Genomic DNA, 18,389 nt, shown 5'->3' with positions numbered 1-18,389 from the left:
TTACTATCATAGCATCAAATATTTATCTCTAAATATTGTTTTGTTTTTCGAAAATGTTTTAAATATCTCTAGTTTTGTTACAGATTGCTTTAGTAACAGGTGCATGCTTTTCGTAGTATGATTTCAGAATGTAATTCACTTTGGAATATACCGTATTGTGTTATAGCCATCATTAAAATACTGGAATTTTATTATAATACCATATGATTTGACATATGATATTTTAATAATAAACACAAAATAATATGTTAATAATGTTCATTAATTAATTGCTGTAAATAATGTTTACAGAATTTTATATAATTTTTAATTTTTATCAAATTCCTATTAAATTTCTATATATTTTTCTGGACTGATCCAATAAAAGAAATTATTGAATTAGAATTAACAACTATTTTTCTCGATGACTATTATGATGGTGTGAGATATCACTATTGTGAAATCGATTTATAAGCATTGTTATTCAATTCAGTTTTCTACTTCAATACCTTACTAGATTAAGAATGCTGTTAAACTATAAATTTCAAAATTAAATACGAAAATTATTTAGAATTCTAAAAAAATAAAAATAGAAATTTGATAAATATTAGCAGCTTAATTTTTTAAAAGTGTGATTTTTACTTATGTGATGTCAACAAGTGTATTAACTCATTGGATGTTATGAAAATTAATGCAGTATATGAGCTACATATACTTTTCATTCAACCTGCAAAACTTACACATGATATTCTACGATGATAATTATGAAAATGTGATTTGAATAATTCTGACAAATGATAAATGATTATTTTCATATATAAGAAACATTATAAAACAATCATTAAAGTAATATTTGATAAAAGATTTGAATAAATCATATAAAAAGTCATCAGTTCATATGGATTTGAAACAACCATTGATTTAGATATCAATAGATTGCTATTAAATAAAAATCTATTCTACACTATACTACACTTGCCTGAGTAGAAAGGATACACAATAACAGCCTGCTGGCATATAAAGACCATTTCATCAGACGTCAGTCTCAAATGGAGAGGAATTATTCTGGTTATTGTTATTGTATGAATACATGTAATTGTGTTTTTTCTGAAATTCTTCATTATTGATAAATATTCCATCTTCTGAATCTAGGATATCGGATGCAGAATCAGTCATAGATTCCCGTTTCATTTTGGTACCAACAGTGCCCGGAAGATATGGACAGCTGATTACATGATTAAAAATTCTCTGACATCATCTCTTCTTGATCCGTTTCTCTGTGATAGAAATAATTAAAATTGGAAACAATAACGGGCACTGGAAGAGCAATTGTCAACACACCAGCAATTGCGCACAATGAACCAACAATTTTACCCCACACCCCAATAGGCGTCATATCTCCATAACCAACAGTCGTCATAGTAACTACAGCCCACCAAAATGCATCAGGGATACTTTTGAAATAAGATCTTTCAGAATCTGCTTCAGCATAGTACACAGCACTAGAGAATAATATCACACCAATAAACAAGAAAAATATGAGCAATCCTAGTTCTCTCATGCTTGCTTTTAATGTACGTCCAAGAATTTGAAGACCTTTAGAATGCCTTGAAAGCTTAAATATTCGAAAGACTCTAACAAGACGAATGACTCTCAGAATAGCCAGAGACATTGCCTGATTATTTCCACTTCGGTCTTTCACAGTAAGGGGTGTTTGAAGATCTTTCTGTTCTGCCACAACAGTAGCTAATGTAATGAAATAAGGAATGATGGCAACTAAATCAATACTATTCATCGGATCTTTAAAAAAGGCTAGTTTGTCAGGACAGGCTAAAAAACGTACTAGTAATTCAAAAGTAAACCAAACAATACAACACGTTTCTATAATGAAGAATGGATCGGTTGTTTTCGGCACTTCATCCTCCACAACTCTTGTCATGTTATTGGAGGTATTAAATAGACGGTAATGTTTGAATTCTGGCAAGGTTTCCAAACAAAAGATAAAGATGGACGCGAGAATAACAATTACTGATATAATAGCTACAATTCTGGCACCTTGCGAACTCTCTGGGTATTCAAACAATAGCCACAGTTTTTTGTTCCACTCAGTTTTAGGAAGTGGTTTTTCTTCTTCTTTTATAAAACCTTCATCTTCACGAAATTTATTAAGAGCTAAATCACCTAATTCATAGAATTTGATTTCCTCCGAAAATACATCCAGAGGGACGTTAACTGGTCTCCTGAGCCTCTCCTCCACTTTGATAATAATATAAGATGGCATCAAAGCTCGGCCTGTTTCTGTCGAAGAAATATTCATTTCTCAATGGATCGAAATAGCGAATTCTTCGGGTGGGATCACCCAAAAGACTGTCGGGAAATTGATTGAGAGTTCTTAGTTGTGTTTCGAACCTTAATCCGCTGACGTTGATGACCACTCTTTCGCAGAAGTCGTGATCATGGGGAATGGGTTCAAAGGCAGGCATCGTTGGCGAGGACACTTGGTCGTTGGACGGGATCTGTTGTCCATCATTTCCTCTGACATCCTCGCTGCTCAACTTGGGAAGTGACCTAAGGGAATGAACAGACATATTAGAAGTTGATTAGAAAGCATTATCAGCCTCCATTTGGAGCATGTAGGTGAAGTACATGGATAAAGATGACGTATGCAATTCGTATGTTGAAGATGAAGAACGGGGAAAGGCCCCCGATTTTATATTTTCTGCATTATCTTAGTCTGAAAATTTTGATTTAGATATGTGAAATTTGTGTTTTGTGAAAGAAAAATCAAATAAGGGTTATAGCAGATATTTTATTTTAGTATGCTGGTTACTGATAAAATATGATGAGAAATGTAGTATTTCCTTTGGAGGTATATTATTGCTAAGATATTTATCGTACTGTTTGCATTATATTCTGGATGCATTTTATTTGTAAATGACTAAAGTTATTTTGGAACAACATTAACTGAAAACTGAGAAACTTTAGTGTGGTACTGTAAATAGAAATTTATTTCATGTGAATAATACCTGAAATTCTTGTATATGTAATATGTTTACAAATATACAGTTAGTTATTCAAATTACTTTGAATTAAGTATTGTTTATATTGTCTTATTTCTAAAAACATTTGTAATCACGATATATTTCGTCATAGAAAAATCATAAACTTTTGTGGAAATTTAAGTTCATTTATCCAGATATTACATTATTAAAAAAATTTGAAGTAACAAGTATTGATTTTCTTGTATGATACTTGTAGATATAATTTAATATAATTCACTAATTTAAATGTTTTGCTGCGATTATTCAATTTTATTATGTTTTATTTTAAAATTTTTTCTTTAAAATAAAAATGTAATTCAGATTCGAATCTTCATTATCCATTTGAATTAACCATCAGTTTTTATATTTTGAATTCATTGTAAAACTGCTAAAATATTTTACTGATTATCTAAACGTCATTTTATTCTTCGAGTTTCAGCAAACAAAATAAATCCATAAACCATTACAGTGCAGTCAATATTGTGTGTTCACGTCATTATAATTACCAAAATATTTTTTCTTGGAAATTCCTTTTCATTCTTAATTTCGTCTTGGTCTAAAAAGCTGAAGGCTATATTAGTATAGATAAATTTTAAATAAATTCGAAGTTATCGGAAAACCAGTTTCATCTGCAGTTATCCTTTTGGTTGTTAATCTTTAGATTTCAGTAGAATTTCGAAGTTCTATCTGCAGATCCTTTGAAACCCATAATTAATGAAATCTTAAATAAAAGTTAGGAAATTTGATAATTTTCAGTTTTTCATAAGTACGTGAAACGTAATATTTTCGTAGAAATATTTCTAAGATAATTTGTTTCTCCGCTTCATAATATTTTCGTAATAAATTTTCATTAATATTTCTTTATCAATAATTATATTTGTTTCATTAAACATTAAACAAAATCACTACGTTTGAATTCGTTATATAAAATTTTATTAAATTTCCATTGCTATTTCATTAATAAAATTGTTAAAATGACTCACTAAAACCAATTTTATAAATAATTTTTATTTATAACGATCATGCAAAATTAATTCAATTGCTCTTTGAGAAAGATGGCAAGTATGGACATTATACGACATATTGTTATTTTTACTGTACCTTATTCACAATTTCATTAGGAACTTTAATTAAAAAAAAAAAAAAAAAATGTCGCGCGTTTTATATTTAAAAACCAAAATCATTTTTATTATAATTAAAATAAATACATTTTATTAAAATAATGAACATGAAAGATCAAAAAATGAATTAATGCATTGAACAAATGATGAAATAATTAATATACATTTTAATAAATAAATGAGTTATTGATAAATGAGTCATCATATTGTTGAATTTCTGGAAAAGTTTTCAATTAACTTCCAGAGTCATATTTCATGCTGTATTATTTAAGCTTTTAAAAAACAAATAAAAATAAATATGAATTCTTTTTTATTTTTATAATTCTTTAAACTCAAAGAATGTAAAAGACGTATTACATATTTAATAATAATTCAATAGACAAGTACAATTTATTTTTTTAATTCGGAAATTTAAATTTAAAAGGTCGATTCAATTCTTAACAACATCATTACTTAAAAGTTACATTAAAATTGAGAAAGTTAACAGTTATTAATAAAAAATATGTTTTATTATCGTAATTTCCCGATTTAAATATCATTTATAAAAACAGATGTTTGGATAGACAATCATAGATTACCGATTATACAAGTTTATATATATATATTTATATATGCACACATATATATTTCACTAGGTAAATGATAAAACAACCTACCTGATAGATGATAATATATGATGATAATTTATTACTTAACACATTTATCATGAGATGCGATTTTCAAATTCTCAAACTTTTAACTTTACATCTGGTATAATGATCAATTTTATTTTTGAAACAGTTGTTTTAATTTTAATATAAAATCCACTTTGAAATAATAGTCGAATTATTTAACTGGAACTAAATTTAATAATTCGTCAAATGCAAAATAAAATTTATGTATGTTAATGAAGATAATTTTTAGTAATGAGTTTCTGCAATACATATGATTTAAATTTTAAGCAAAAATTAAAATAATAAATTTACTAACAGTTCATTTTGTAAATGATATTGGCTATGATTTATGAGAACTTGTAGATGATCTTATTAATTTCCAGAAGTATACTTCAAATATCCATTGTCTTAAGATGTATTACATGCTTTATACTGTCGATAAAAAGCGATTGTAATCTTGTTAAATTATCAAATAACATTTAAAACTAACTTCCTTATAAAAATGACTTTTGTATAATCTCTTTTATAACATTTTTTTTTCTTTATGTTGTTTTTGTTTTTACTTATGAATTTTTGAAATGTCTTTTATTAATTTAAATTTATTTCAACTGATACTTACATGTTATAGCTCTGAAGTTAAGCATTTAAAAAGTTACATCTATACGATAATATTTGAAAATAAAAAAAATTTAAGATGAACGTTTTTAGATTTATGCTGCCATACATAATATATAAAAATCTTTCGAGTAAAATTTAAAACATTTTTAAATATAAATAATTAACAAAAATGGGGAATAATTCGATATAATGATTTAATGAGATTGTAATGATGATAGCTAAAATATATATTACACAAACTTGTTCATACTTTATAATAAGTGTAATTTGAATCACTTTCCTTTATATTTCTATTTACGACTGCGATTTAAAGGCATGTTTAATTTAAATGCCTTATTTATTATAAATACTTCGAATAAACAATTTAGATGAATATTAAAAGACAAAAATGAAAAATTCAAATATTTTATTAGTAGAAAATGAATGTTTTTTAGACAATATGACACCATCCTCATTGTTAAGACTGATTCATTTTCAGTCTAAATAAACATTCAGATAATTATTACTTAAAGAATAAGTAATCTAATAGTTTTGATTTCTTTTTTAGCTGTGGAATGTTCTATTCATTTTAGTAATTAACTTTTATAAATGATTACATGAAATTTATTATCAGTTTCAATTATTGAATATAAATAAATATTATTATAATAAAGTCCTCTAGTTGTACTATCTTTAAAATGCGGCCATAATACGTATCTGTCGTTCTTATTTCAGTTATTACAAAGTAAAAGTTTAAATTTAACCAAAATAGATATAGGTTTAAAATCTATTTTAATCGTATACATCTGTAATTTTAATATTTAACCTATTAATTAATAATTCACTTGTAAATTCTGTAAGTATTTTATAAGAAAATTCAGACAATATCGGTAAAACGAACTGTAGCTTTTATTCTTTTCAGCGCGATATCTACAGTCTTGAATTATAATACTACACAGTGCAAGGAAGGGAACATCACGTGGGAATAAACCACATAAAAAATCACTTATTCCCCGATATGTTTGCTTTATATCACATTTTGCATAACAGACAATCGGACTAAAATACTAGAAAGAAGGACAATGTAAAATAGTTTCGCAAATCATGACAGTTAGCACCGGACGGCTGCAGCATTCAACTTGTGGGAACCACCATTTGTTTTCTTTGACATTTTTATTATAGGTTTTTGGTCTAACAGACATAAGGCAACAGCAGAACATTTGGCCTGAGGATAAGGCAGGAAACTAAAAATGCAACAAAAATTTCGCTTTTTGTAAATATTTAATAGTCTCTTATTTAATACTGGATGGAAATATAGTAATTTTTGGACGCTAGATATATAACTGTAAAGCGCGTGTAACATAGGATAAACGCGACATTGCCAACAAAAATGGCCGGAGTAAACTAATTATCTATTAAAGCACTCATACTTTATAAATGAACCTTAAAAATTATGAGGTGATTCTCAACATTAAACAATCGGTTTAGTCTACACTAAACTACATTTGAATATGTCTAAATAGGTTACTGTTCTATCTATCTATATGAAACTAGACTGTCAACTATTTTAAAATCGTCCTGCTGTTGATTCTATAGTCTCTTCTCGTAACAACTGAGCACTAGGTAATAGATGATTAATTACTACACACCCTGGTAAATTACAAACATTCAATTTTATCTATTTTGTAGCAATTATTGTATTAAAATCGAAAGAAAGGAACAAAATAAGCACATTATGCATACACAGCAATTTAATTGCACTTTAGACATTATAGTCGCAAAAAAATATATATTTTGTACATATACGAGGGACAATTTTGGCAATTTCAAATTATCCGTTCCGATAAATCTTGTTTTTAGAATGGATGAGTTTTTTAGATTAGAATGGCGAGGAAAAGACAGCGATATATAAACTTAAGACCTTGATATGCACAATTAAGAAGAACACATTGAAGTTATCATTAATAAGCTCGCCGGTCTTAATTCCTGGACACTTTTTATGTCAACAACTTTACATTCTTCACAATTAGTGACCCTGTGTTCCACTTCCCTGCTTTGATAACATAGGTTTTAATAAGAGCACTTAATTAGAAATTGCCATACTTACATAGCAAATTTCTTAACATAGGAGCAAACAAATGGCGGTTTATTGTTTTGTACAGGTTTAGGAATAGTATTCCACAGAATTTTAGAATTAATTAATTATGGCTTCAAATTATGTTTTTCTTTTCCTTAATTTTATAGAAAAAAAACAGCTACTGATGATTGAATGAATAAAAACCGCAGAACATACACATCGAACGGGGACAATTTGGAAAATGTCTAAATTTATGGAGATGAACACTAATAATAATTCTAATTTTGAAAATCTTTTCATACTGGTTAACGAATACTACTTTTTACATAGGTTCTAGAATGTTGAAATTACTAATATTTTTGTTCTTAAATAAATTAAAATGATTAGCTATAATGTTAATTTGTTGCACACGAAACTACTTGGAATGATTTGAAGTTGGATTCATGTTATTAGTTTCAAAAGAAACTACTTGGGGAATTTGAATCTAGTTGAAGCCATTCCAGTTCTCTGGAATACTATGCATGTCCTTAGCATACTGTTTCGGTTTTATGTTTAATTTATGACAACGAATAATTCCACCGTAAATTGTGAAATTTTCAGTGAAAAACATGAATAAGTAGAGATGATGGGTGTGTAGAAAAAGAAGTCACGTTTCAGTTCCTACCCAAATCGAGCAGGTTGCAAACGAAACCAATATGGTTCCATCAATATCTGAAAAAATTAGTTAAAGTTTCAATATTCTCAAAAAAATATATAGCTTGATTTTAAATTATAACCTATTTCAAATTCTATACCTTAAAATAATTCATAAATGCTATTTGTTTTAGTTCATATTAATTCAAATTTTAAATTATTATGCTTACATTTTTGCAATATGTTGTATCGCAAAACCGTCCAACTTTGATACTAAGCAAGTAGCTTTGAAATCCTGAACTGACAGAATATTCTTTAACTTATTAGTTTCAATTTAATTTGTATAAATGTAAATAAATGTAAAATGTAAAGGTATGCATTCTAGAGAAGATGACAAGAAAAACAATATTGTATAAGGATCAAACAAATACTTTGGTTAAAGCTTTGATGAAAATATTAAAACTTTTCAACCTGAAATTTGAAAAAATAATTATAAAAAAGTTTGATACTCACTGAATAATATACATCAAATTAAACAATTGAAAAATATTTTGCATTAACAGATCTGGATTCTACCAACAAACAGAAACAAATACCTTTTGGTTACTTTAAATTAAAAATCCGTATCTATTTGTTCAATGTTCTTAAAATAAAAACATACGATTTCGAACTCTCATTAAAAGATATCAAAATTTTTGAAGACCAATTATATAGAAATATATTCTCTCAAAACTGTATATAAGAATTATACTTCAATTCCCAAGTTATATTCAAATTCTGTTTGATAATGAGAAAAAAAAATGAATAAAAATATTTCTTTTTGTTATGGCCTGTAAATTTATATAATACTAATGCAGATGAAATATGAACATAATTCGAATTTTCTGTAAATAAATCTAAGCCTTTTTAAGTTTTTAATGTATTCTTGCTTCTTTACAATTTCAAGAAGATATTCGACTAAATGGATAATGCTAATATTTAATATTTGATTTTTTACGATTTTTTTTTGAAAAAAAAAAATCGTAAAAAATCAAATATTAAATACATAAAATTGCAAAACCTATTACAACCAGTTTCAAATTATCAGTCTGAGATAGTGCAGCTTTCAAATTCTTAATCGTTTAAAAACTATATGGAAATTCTGACAAAGTTGGCCGGTTTTACGTAATTTAAAATGACTTTAATAGATATTTCTTTATGATTAAATAATTATCATCCTAAACTATTTTAAAATAATTAATTAAATAAATAATATGTCTAAAATTCAACTATAATAATATTTCACTTATGTAGTAAAAGTTAATGAAGAGATGATTGTAATACTCTGAATTAAACATCTAAAATATTGAGCAAATGTTCACCTTCACGAGAATACCTATTGCATCTATAAAAATATATTCAAAAAAACTCTACTTAATTGTAAGATTATAACATTTTAAATGATACAATAACTAATAAGTTCGTTTTCCATCAATTTGTTCGAGCTATTACCATGTTTTTAATACTGATACAGTAGAACTCAGATTATCCGAGTTAATGTAGACCGTTCCTACCTCGCATAACCCAAAAACTCAAAACGAACAGCCACGGCCATTTCGGATTAAAAATTACGAATATATGAAATATATGATATATTACTTTACCTTATATAGTCTCTTTATACCTTAGAGAATTTAATCATATATAAGAACAACACGTACAATATACGTGTTATACAGCTAATACGTACAAGAAGAATAAAAATATGCATTATTGTAGTTACAATTTAATATAAATGATTTATCTCACACTGAAGTTAAATGATAAAAGGTAACAGAACAAATCATTTTGTGATACCTTTTAAACTTTCTTTTATGTATTACAGTAGGCCTATAAGAAAAATTATCGTATTTTTTATCACTTACGGGTTAATCTTGGATAATATGGAGCCCCAGTTAATCGGGTTCAACTATATACCGTATTTGATATCTCGATGTGCAGAATGTTCCTCATATTTTTTTCGCAAATACGAATAAAATTTTATTATTAAACAATAACAGTTAACTAATTTATTACTATTTTCAAAGTATGTATTGATATTGTAATAAGCTAGAATTTATATACTTGTATGACTATTATCTATATAGCCTATGTAATCTCAAATGCAGAGATATTTCAAACAATGTGCTAAATTATTAGATATTTTAAAGCATTAAACCCAAAATATTTTATCAGAACATTTTTTTTAACTTGTAAGATAAGCTATCTGCAATAAAATCTCATATGTTCCTTCCTTTTAAGATAAAATTTTAATTACCCTATTAACACACTAAATTATATGCGTTGTTAATGACCATACATCGCATAAAATAGACATACGATCACAAGACTGCTTCAAGAATTCACTCATTGTTAACTATATTAAAGAATTCAGTTCGTACTTATTCGAAAATTAATAAAATCACCCAATATTTCGTAGCTCCGTTTATATTTCATTAATTAGTTAAAAGAAAATTTAGATATAAACTACCGGTATATATACGTAGATCTTATTAACGAATTTACTTTTAATTTTTTATAAAATATATAAATAATAGTAACTTTCTATTTCTTAGTATAAATTATGACAGATTTCACTTAAATTCTGTCATAAGTTTTTTTTAGTGACAGTCTTTCTTAGTATGAATTATATTTACAGTAGCGTGTATATTTTCAAAAATTTGATATAAGCGATACTTAGTATAAATAAAAGGATTTTATCCCATATTTCATCATTTACTTCAGATTTTTCCTAAAATATTACAAATTAAACAATTCAAAATATTTAAATTTGAGTTCACTAATAAGGTTATTTTCCGTAAAAACCATATTTAAAAATGGCTCATTCTTAAACATGACTTGAATCGACATTCCTGATAGAAAAAAGAAATGACGTTAATATTATTTTATATATTGAATTTTGTAGGATGAAAGAAACTATCAATTATGCCACCGATAAGTACTTAGAAGACTGTATAAAATATTCGTTTTAAGAACATCTGAATCCGGTTTTCGATTTTAGAACATTCTCTGTAAAGCTATTTATGATCGAACTAAATCGCCCATTTCTATGATTAAAAATTTCCGTAAATAAATTTTGTATTGAACCAAATATTCGATTCATAAATAATTTGAATTATATTTTACTTCATTTTATTTTTATTTAAATGAGTAGAATTCTCTTTAATATGCGAATATCATAAAAATTAACGTTTTTTACTCGAATTATAATCAACTCTGTCTAATCCGTTTGCATACGGATTAAAACGTTTTTATTGAAGACAACTCATCGAGAATTTTATAGACTCTTCTCGATATGTTCAAAATTTCATTTAATCGTTGTTTTATTTTAAAAATGAATTTATTATTTGTTTTCTAATTAACGTCACTAAACTTTTTAGTATTTAACATGTGAAATGATAAAATGAACTATCTTGATATAATAATTAAAAGGATTATCCGTAATTCTGATTCGGATATTAAAATTTTAATTTATTTTTATTAAAGAAAATCCTTGACGTTGCAATAAAAAATTTTAACTTGATAATTTAATGATTATTTTTGATATTTGCTAATTATTCCTTATATTGTTGCTATATATATATACATAGATAGATTCATTTAGACCTAACCTAATATAAAAAATACTCAAAATAAAATTAATTATTTGCATTTATATATTTTGAATTTGAAAAATCATTGTTAACCTTCATTTATAATTTGAGATCTCCAGGTTTCTTTTATGATTGTTATCGCACCAATTCATAAAACTTACTAATCGCTGTAATTTACAAGCATCAACATGAGTATTTTTATAAATCTAAATTGAATATATTGGATTGCTGTTTATTTTATTTAAATTCACTATATTACATATATATATTATACCTATGCATTTTTTTTCAAAATAAAATTATGTTAACTAATATAGGAAAACGAAGTGTAAAGGAAATAAATAATTATAAAGGAAATGAATAAAAAATTAAAGTTTTCATAACATAGTAATTAATAAACGTACAGTACATTAAATGTTTGTAATTATATAGAAATACATAATAATAATAAACTTTTAAAATGTTAAAAGCAATAATAAATGTAGACCTCTATCTGAAATATGAAATAATTTTTAATTCATATGAAATGAATTCCAGAATATGTTACAAAATTACCTATATTCACTATCTTAAATGAATTCTACTTTATGCTTAATGGGTTGTTTTTAATGAAGTAAATAAAATTCGAAAAACATGATAATTACTAAAACCATGAAAATCTTGATTTCATGATGAACGGAGTAGACAGAGTTTTAATAATGACCTATCAAATATTTATTTTTAGCTGTCTTATTTATTTTCATCTACTATCGTTCAATGAAGAACTTAGGAAATATTTCACTTTTCTTTCGTCAGATGGCACTGTAAGCGTATTGCGAGCTACTATTTAATGATAAATTTAAAATATTTAATATCAAATTTACTTAATTTTGATATAATTGAAATGCCTTTGACATATATAACAGTATTTAATTTATAACTGATATAACACATATGAAAGCCTAAAAATGTTTCCATCTTAATGCACAATTTTTCTGCCTATCGAGAAGAAAAAAAAATTAATATGAATTTATGATTTCAAATTTATGTTTTAATATAATATAATAACATGATTTCTAGCGAAAATTTTGCTATAATTCGAAATTTTTGAATGAGTCATTATATATATTTTTCGTATATTATACTGTCTTATTATTTTCATATTTTAAGAACTGAAATTAGGATACATTTTATAGTCGACAGAGTTGACAATGAAAGAAAGACGAATTTTACAAATAAAAGGCGTGCTTACTAAAAAATGCGTATGAATAGTAAAATGAAGGAGGGGGAATTTGTTTTTACACTCGCATCGGATAAATTACAGTATATTTATGTTTTAATAGCATGTTTGTTAGCATTTCTAAAATTTTCGAGTTAAATAGCTGAGTTCACGAAACAATAAATTAATATAATTTGTATTTTATTTATTTAAGCTGAATTTACGAATAAATTAAACCAACGAATAATTGATTAAACGTTTTAAATCTTTAAGAAGTTAATTAATTTTTTAAGGGAAACTTTTTCACCCTTATATCAGTCATAAGTATTATTAAAAATTGTTGTTAAATTATGAAATATTGATATAAAAATATTCTGTTTTGACATTTGTTTTATATTTTTGTAATTGGTTTAGTCATTAATAGATTTTTCCGTCACACTAATCTATTCTATATTAAATTAAACTTGCCTGAGAAGAAAGGATACACAATAACAGACTCTGGTGGCATCTTACGAAGTATTCCATCAGACGTCTGTCTCAAATGCAGAAGAGTTATTCTGGTTATTATTATTGTGTCGAGGTATATAGCTGGGCTTTTTGTGTGGGTCCTCGTTAGTGAGCATTATTCCATCTTCTAAATCCATGATGTCGGATGCAGAATCGGTCATAGATTCTCGTTTTAATTTACTGCCAACTGTGCCCGGCAGATAAGGGCAACTGGTTACGTGATTAAAATTCTGCGACATCATTTCCTCCTGATCTGTTTCTCTGTGGTAGAAATAATTAAAATTGGAAACAATAACGGGCACTGGAAGAGCAATTGTCAACACACCAGCAATTGCGCACAATGAACCAACAATTTTACCCCACACCCCAACGGGCCTCATATCTCCATAACCCACAGTCGTCATAGTAACTACAGCCCACCAAAATGCATCAGGGATACTTTTAAAATATGATCTTTCAGAGTCTGCTTCAGCATAGTACACAGCACTAGAGAATAATATCACACCAATAAACAAGAAAAATATGAGCAATCCTAGTTCTCTCATGCTTGCTTTTAATGTACGTCCAAGAATTTGAAGACCTTTAGAATGCCTAGAAAGTTTAAATATTCGAAAAACTCTAACAAGACGAATGACCCTTAGAATGGCAAGGGACATCGCCTGGTTGTTGCCACTTCTGTCAGTGAGAGTGAGAGGTGAATGGATGTCTTTTTGTTCCGCCACAACAGTAGCTAATGTGATGAAATATGGAATGATGGCAACTAAATCAATGCTATTCATCGGATCTTTAAAAAAGGCTAGTTTATCAGGACAGGCAGTAAAACGTACTAGTAACTCAAAAGTAAACCAAAAAATACAACATGTTTCTATAATGAAGAATGGATCGGTTGTTTTCGGCACTTCATCCTCCACGACCCTTGTCATATTATTAGTAGTATTGAATAGGCGGTAATGCTTGAATTCTGGCAAGGTTTCCAAACAAAATATAAAAATGGACATAAGAATCACGGTTACTGAGATAATTGCCACGATTCTGGCACCTTGCGAACTCTCTGGATATTCAAACAATAGCCACAGTTTTTTATTCCACTCCCTTTTGGGGAGAGGCTTTTCTTCCTCTTTTATAAAACCTTCGTCTTCGCGAAATTTATTAAATGCTAAATCACCCAATTCGTAGAATTTGATTTCCTCCGAAAATACATCCAGAGGGACGTTAACTGGTCTCCTGAGCCTTCCTCCACTTTGATAATAATATAAGATGGCATCAAAGCTCGGCCTGTTTCTGTCGAAGAAATATTCATTTCTCAATGGATCGAAATAGCGAATTCTTCGGGTGGGATCACCCAAAAGACTGTCGGGAAATTGGTTGAGGGTTCTTAGTTGCGTTTCGAACCTCAATCCGCTGACATTGATGACCACTCTTTCGCAGAAGTCGTGATCGTGGGGAATGGGTTCGAAGGCAGGCATCGATGGCGAGGACACGTGGTCGTTGGACGGGATTTGTTGTCCATCGTTTCCTCTGACATCCTCGCTGCTCAACTTGGGAAGTGACCTAAGGGAAGGAACAGACAGATTACAAGTTGGTAACAAATCATTACCAGCCTCCATCTTGGAGCAAGTAGATGACGAACGCCGATACAACGGCGCATGCAACTCCACATGTTGAGGATGAAGTACGGGGCTAAGACCCCACTTTTCTCCTGATTGTAAGTTCGAAATTTTGGTTATAAAACGCCTATCACGTTCATATATTCGGACGCAAGCCTAATTTTATCGATGGATCCCGGATGTACGCAGCTGTAGCGAGGCTGGACGGACCGCAGCCAATCTGACGTCATCAACCCTCGGCTTGCTGCAGCCGAGGTATCGATTCGACGCGTTCCTTACTCGAACTATTCTATGTTGTATATAAGAGAGAATTTGCAACCGGAAACAACTCGTTACATTACTATCTGATGACAATGCATTTTTGACGATAGATGTTTGAACCCAACCCTTCAAAGTGTTATATCTTTAATGGCTGAACAATGACTTACCGGCGTGACAACCGATCATTCTTTATCACCTGAATCAATTATTTTTTTAACATTCAAAAATAAAGTCAACTTAAATCCTTATTTATCGTTCTAGGTTTTAGCTGTCATTGATGACTGTTTTTTTTAAATTAATAATTATCTTGGTAATTGTGTTTTTTACTAATGTGCAATGAAGGTCAAGAATTGTTAGTACATAAACATTTGTATCTATTTCAAAAAGATAGATCCACTTAATGCAAATAGTAATTTTGACATTTTATTAAACAGGAACCAACTTCAAGAATAGATATGTTAACAAGTAGTTATTTGAAAAATCAACTCAAGTTTTAGACGAAGAAATTGATGAATTGATAGCGATGCATCTTGACCGATTTCTGGAATAACTTGATATGTTATCTTTAAAGATTATCTAGAGAGGATGTCTTTATCCATTGAAAAGGGATTTCAATAAGATGAATAAAGAGGCAGGTTACTTAATGCTCTTACAAATAGAATCTCATTCTAGTGGTTATGATGGAATCTAGAAAGGTTGTTCTTCGGATGCATTGGAGAGAGTTCGATTTAAAGTTTAAATAACAAAAAATAAAATAAAATAAAATAAATTGTTAAAATGATTTTATGAGTTATATGTAAAGAACCAAACTGAAATAAGATATTAATGTGAATGATGAAAGTGATGATCAAACCTTAGAGAAAAAAAAAAAAATCATTACTCTTAAATACTAATTTTAAGAGGAATGATTTGTACATAAAGTATTCAAATGTCTTTCCGAATTTCTTGCCATCAAACTCTATGAGAAAATATTATCACATTTATCTGTTTTATCTTCGATAATCCGCGGATAAAATTACTTCCGATTTGCAAAAATTTGATAAGCTCTGACACTTTCGATTGGTGAGCATCCAGCATCCGAAATCGATTGTTGAGTTTAGTGAGTCGATTGCTGATAAAGTACGGGTTATAATTTTCCTCTTAAGATATCCGGATTATTCCGTTCTATAAATAGAATATTTTTACCTGTCTAATCCGTCCAGTTCGTCCAGAACCTTGGTAATGCAGTTCTGTGTGAGAGATACAACCAGATTGGCCGCATCCTTCTGGCAGTTCATCAGGCGATAAAATGGAGCGAGGATGTAAGTATACACCCTAGATTATTCAAGAAAATACATTTGATATATATTTAGTACTTAGCACGTGTTGGTGCAGTACGACATCCTAACGAGTTGTTTGATTCCCGACGACGTTCTGCAGTCTCCTCACCCAGCTGATTGGACGGCTGCCTCTTCGCTCTTCTTTCTTCCAACAGATCGTTTCTATCACGCAGTCGCACTAGTTGTCCAGGCAGATCAATGTCAAGTGCGACATCCGAAACAGAATCGAAAGGGTTTATGCGAAATGGCAAGTATTCTTCGTAATGTCGATAGCTGCATGTTCGTTGTCACGTTAGAAACTATTGTGCAGTACATTGAAGAATGCTGCTCGAATAAGCTCAGAATAATCAGAAAAATATTATTCACCAACTTCTGCTTAGGAGAAAAGAATCGATCAACACCTATATGCACGAATTTTACAGTATTTGATCAATTTGCATGTATTACCAGGAAATGTATGATTTGTATTGTATTTTGATGTGCAGAAATTAATCAGTCTCGTGCTCACGACTGAAATATTTTAGAACAATTAAATTTAAATGATGTTGATATACTTGGTTATAGTATAATTATGTTCTAGTCAAGTCTACGCAAGAATCGGAACTACCAAAATGATTTTTGTTCGCATTTGCATTTGCTGTTACGTTCATGCATTTTAATAATTAGTTCTGGTTTTTCTTAATTATAAAGTCTATCCGTATTCGTTTAGGGCCTATTCGTTTAGTGCCTCTACGTATATAAATCCATTTTTAAAAAGTGAAATAGAAAAAGTATTAAAATATTATGAAATGGAATAACTGTCATATAATATTTTAAACTCGAGAAACATATTGGTTATTTTATAAAAAATTCGGTGAATTATTTTTATTTTTACGATACACGTATTATAAATGAAAAAAATTTTAAATTTCTTTTTATTCATAGACTAGATTATATTTTTATAGGAATCATGCTCTTAAAACAGATGTTTCGATTGTACTGGAACATAAGAATTAGCTTAAAACTCGGGAGAATGAATTATGAACGACGAATTCATATTATCGTTCCAATACTGAATTCATTCAGTTAGAATAATTGATGAATTTATGCTATTTGTCTCAGTTATAAAAATCTGTGGTCTGGTTATCATCATTCGATCGTTTATTATTGAAAGCTTTGCAAGTAACAGAATTTTGTCTTGCTTAATAATTGAACGGAAATCAGTTATTTTATGTCCCATTAAGATAAAGTTCACTAAGCTTGTCTTCAGTTTTAATCTTTCAGAAAATCTTGCATTTACTCTATAATGCTTCATGGATTTGAATTTATAATTATAATGCTTATGTCTTAAATTTAAAACTGTTAACACTTTCAAGTTGAAATATTAATTGTTGATTATGAACTGGAAGGATTTATTTTTAGTTGGATTTTTGTTAATAATATTAAGCGTTTTTTTATTTTATTTTCTGACTTCTGAATTAGGAAATTCTAATCCATCATTTGAGATTATTGAGATTAAATTTTTTATATGCTTATAAACAATTTTTCAACTACCTTATTAATGAAGAAAGAAACAAAATAATTAATTATTTATTTTGATTCTAAAGAAATTTGACATCTGTATTCAGAGTAATTCAAGTTTTTCAAAAGTTTTGCTGGTTTATAATTCATAAATGATATACCAAATTGTCTTTATTCTCTAATACTTTTTATTATGAATCTGGAATTTAAGTTCTACTAAATGTTTGTTCAATATTTTATATTTTCCATGATATTTATCTTTAA

The 18,389-nt window shown here is 28.2% G+C and overlaps 1 protein-coding gene and 2 pseudogenes across 3 annotated transcripts in view; all 3 read right to left on the bottom strand.

The window, feature by feature from the left end:
* Positions 1–18,389, bottom strand: part of LOC136977999 (potassium voltage-gated channel protein Shaker-like) — a 145,253-nt pseudogene that overhangs the window by 105,544 nt on the left and 21,320 nt on the right.
* Positions 1–18,389, bottom strand: part of LOC136978000 (potassium voltage-gated channel protein Shaker-like) — a 113,057-nt gene that overhangs the window by 79,469 nt on the left and 15,199 nt on the right. For 2 of the 3 annotated variants that reach the window (XM_067273632.1, XM_067273631.1), the window contains exons 2-3: positions 13,417–14,989; positions 6,279–8,179 (exon numbers count right to left, since the gene is read on the bottom strand). The exons of the other annotated variant lie outside the window; for it this stretch is intronic. In XM_067273632.1, coding sequence (XP_067129733.1) covers positions 13,456–14,989 — 1,534 coding nt within the window. In that variant the 3' untranslated portion in view covers positions 6,279–8,179; positions 13,417–13,455. Of the gene's footprint in view, positions 1–6,278; positions 8,180–13,416; positions 14,990–18,389 lie in introns of those variants that run through there. 3 annotated transcript variants of the gene reach the window in all.
* Positions 354–18,128, bottom strand: LOC136978002 (potassium voltage-gated channel protein Shaker-like; annotated as a pseudogene).

Source organism: Centruroides vittatus, unplaced genomic scaffold (genome assembly GCF_030686945.1).
Source record: "Centruroides vittatus isolate TY-2023 unplaced genomic scaffold, ASM3068694v2 contig_484, whole genome shotgun sequence".
NCBI classification, from domain to species: domain Eukaryota; kingdom Metazoa; phylum Arthropoda; class Arachnida; order Scorpiones; family Buthidae; genus Centruroides; species Centruroides vittatus.
The sequence above is the reverse complement of the archived record's forward strand: the minus strand, read 5'-3'. Positions and strand labels throughout refer to the sequence as shown.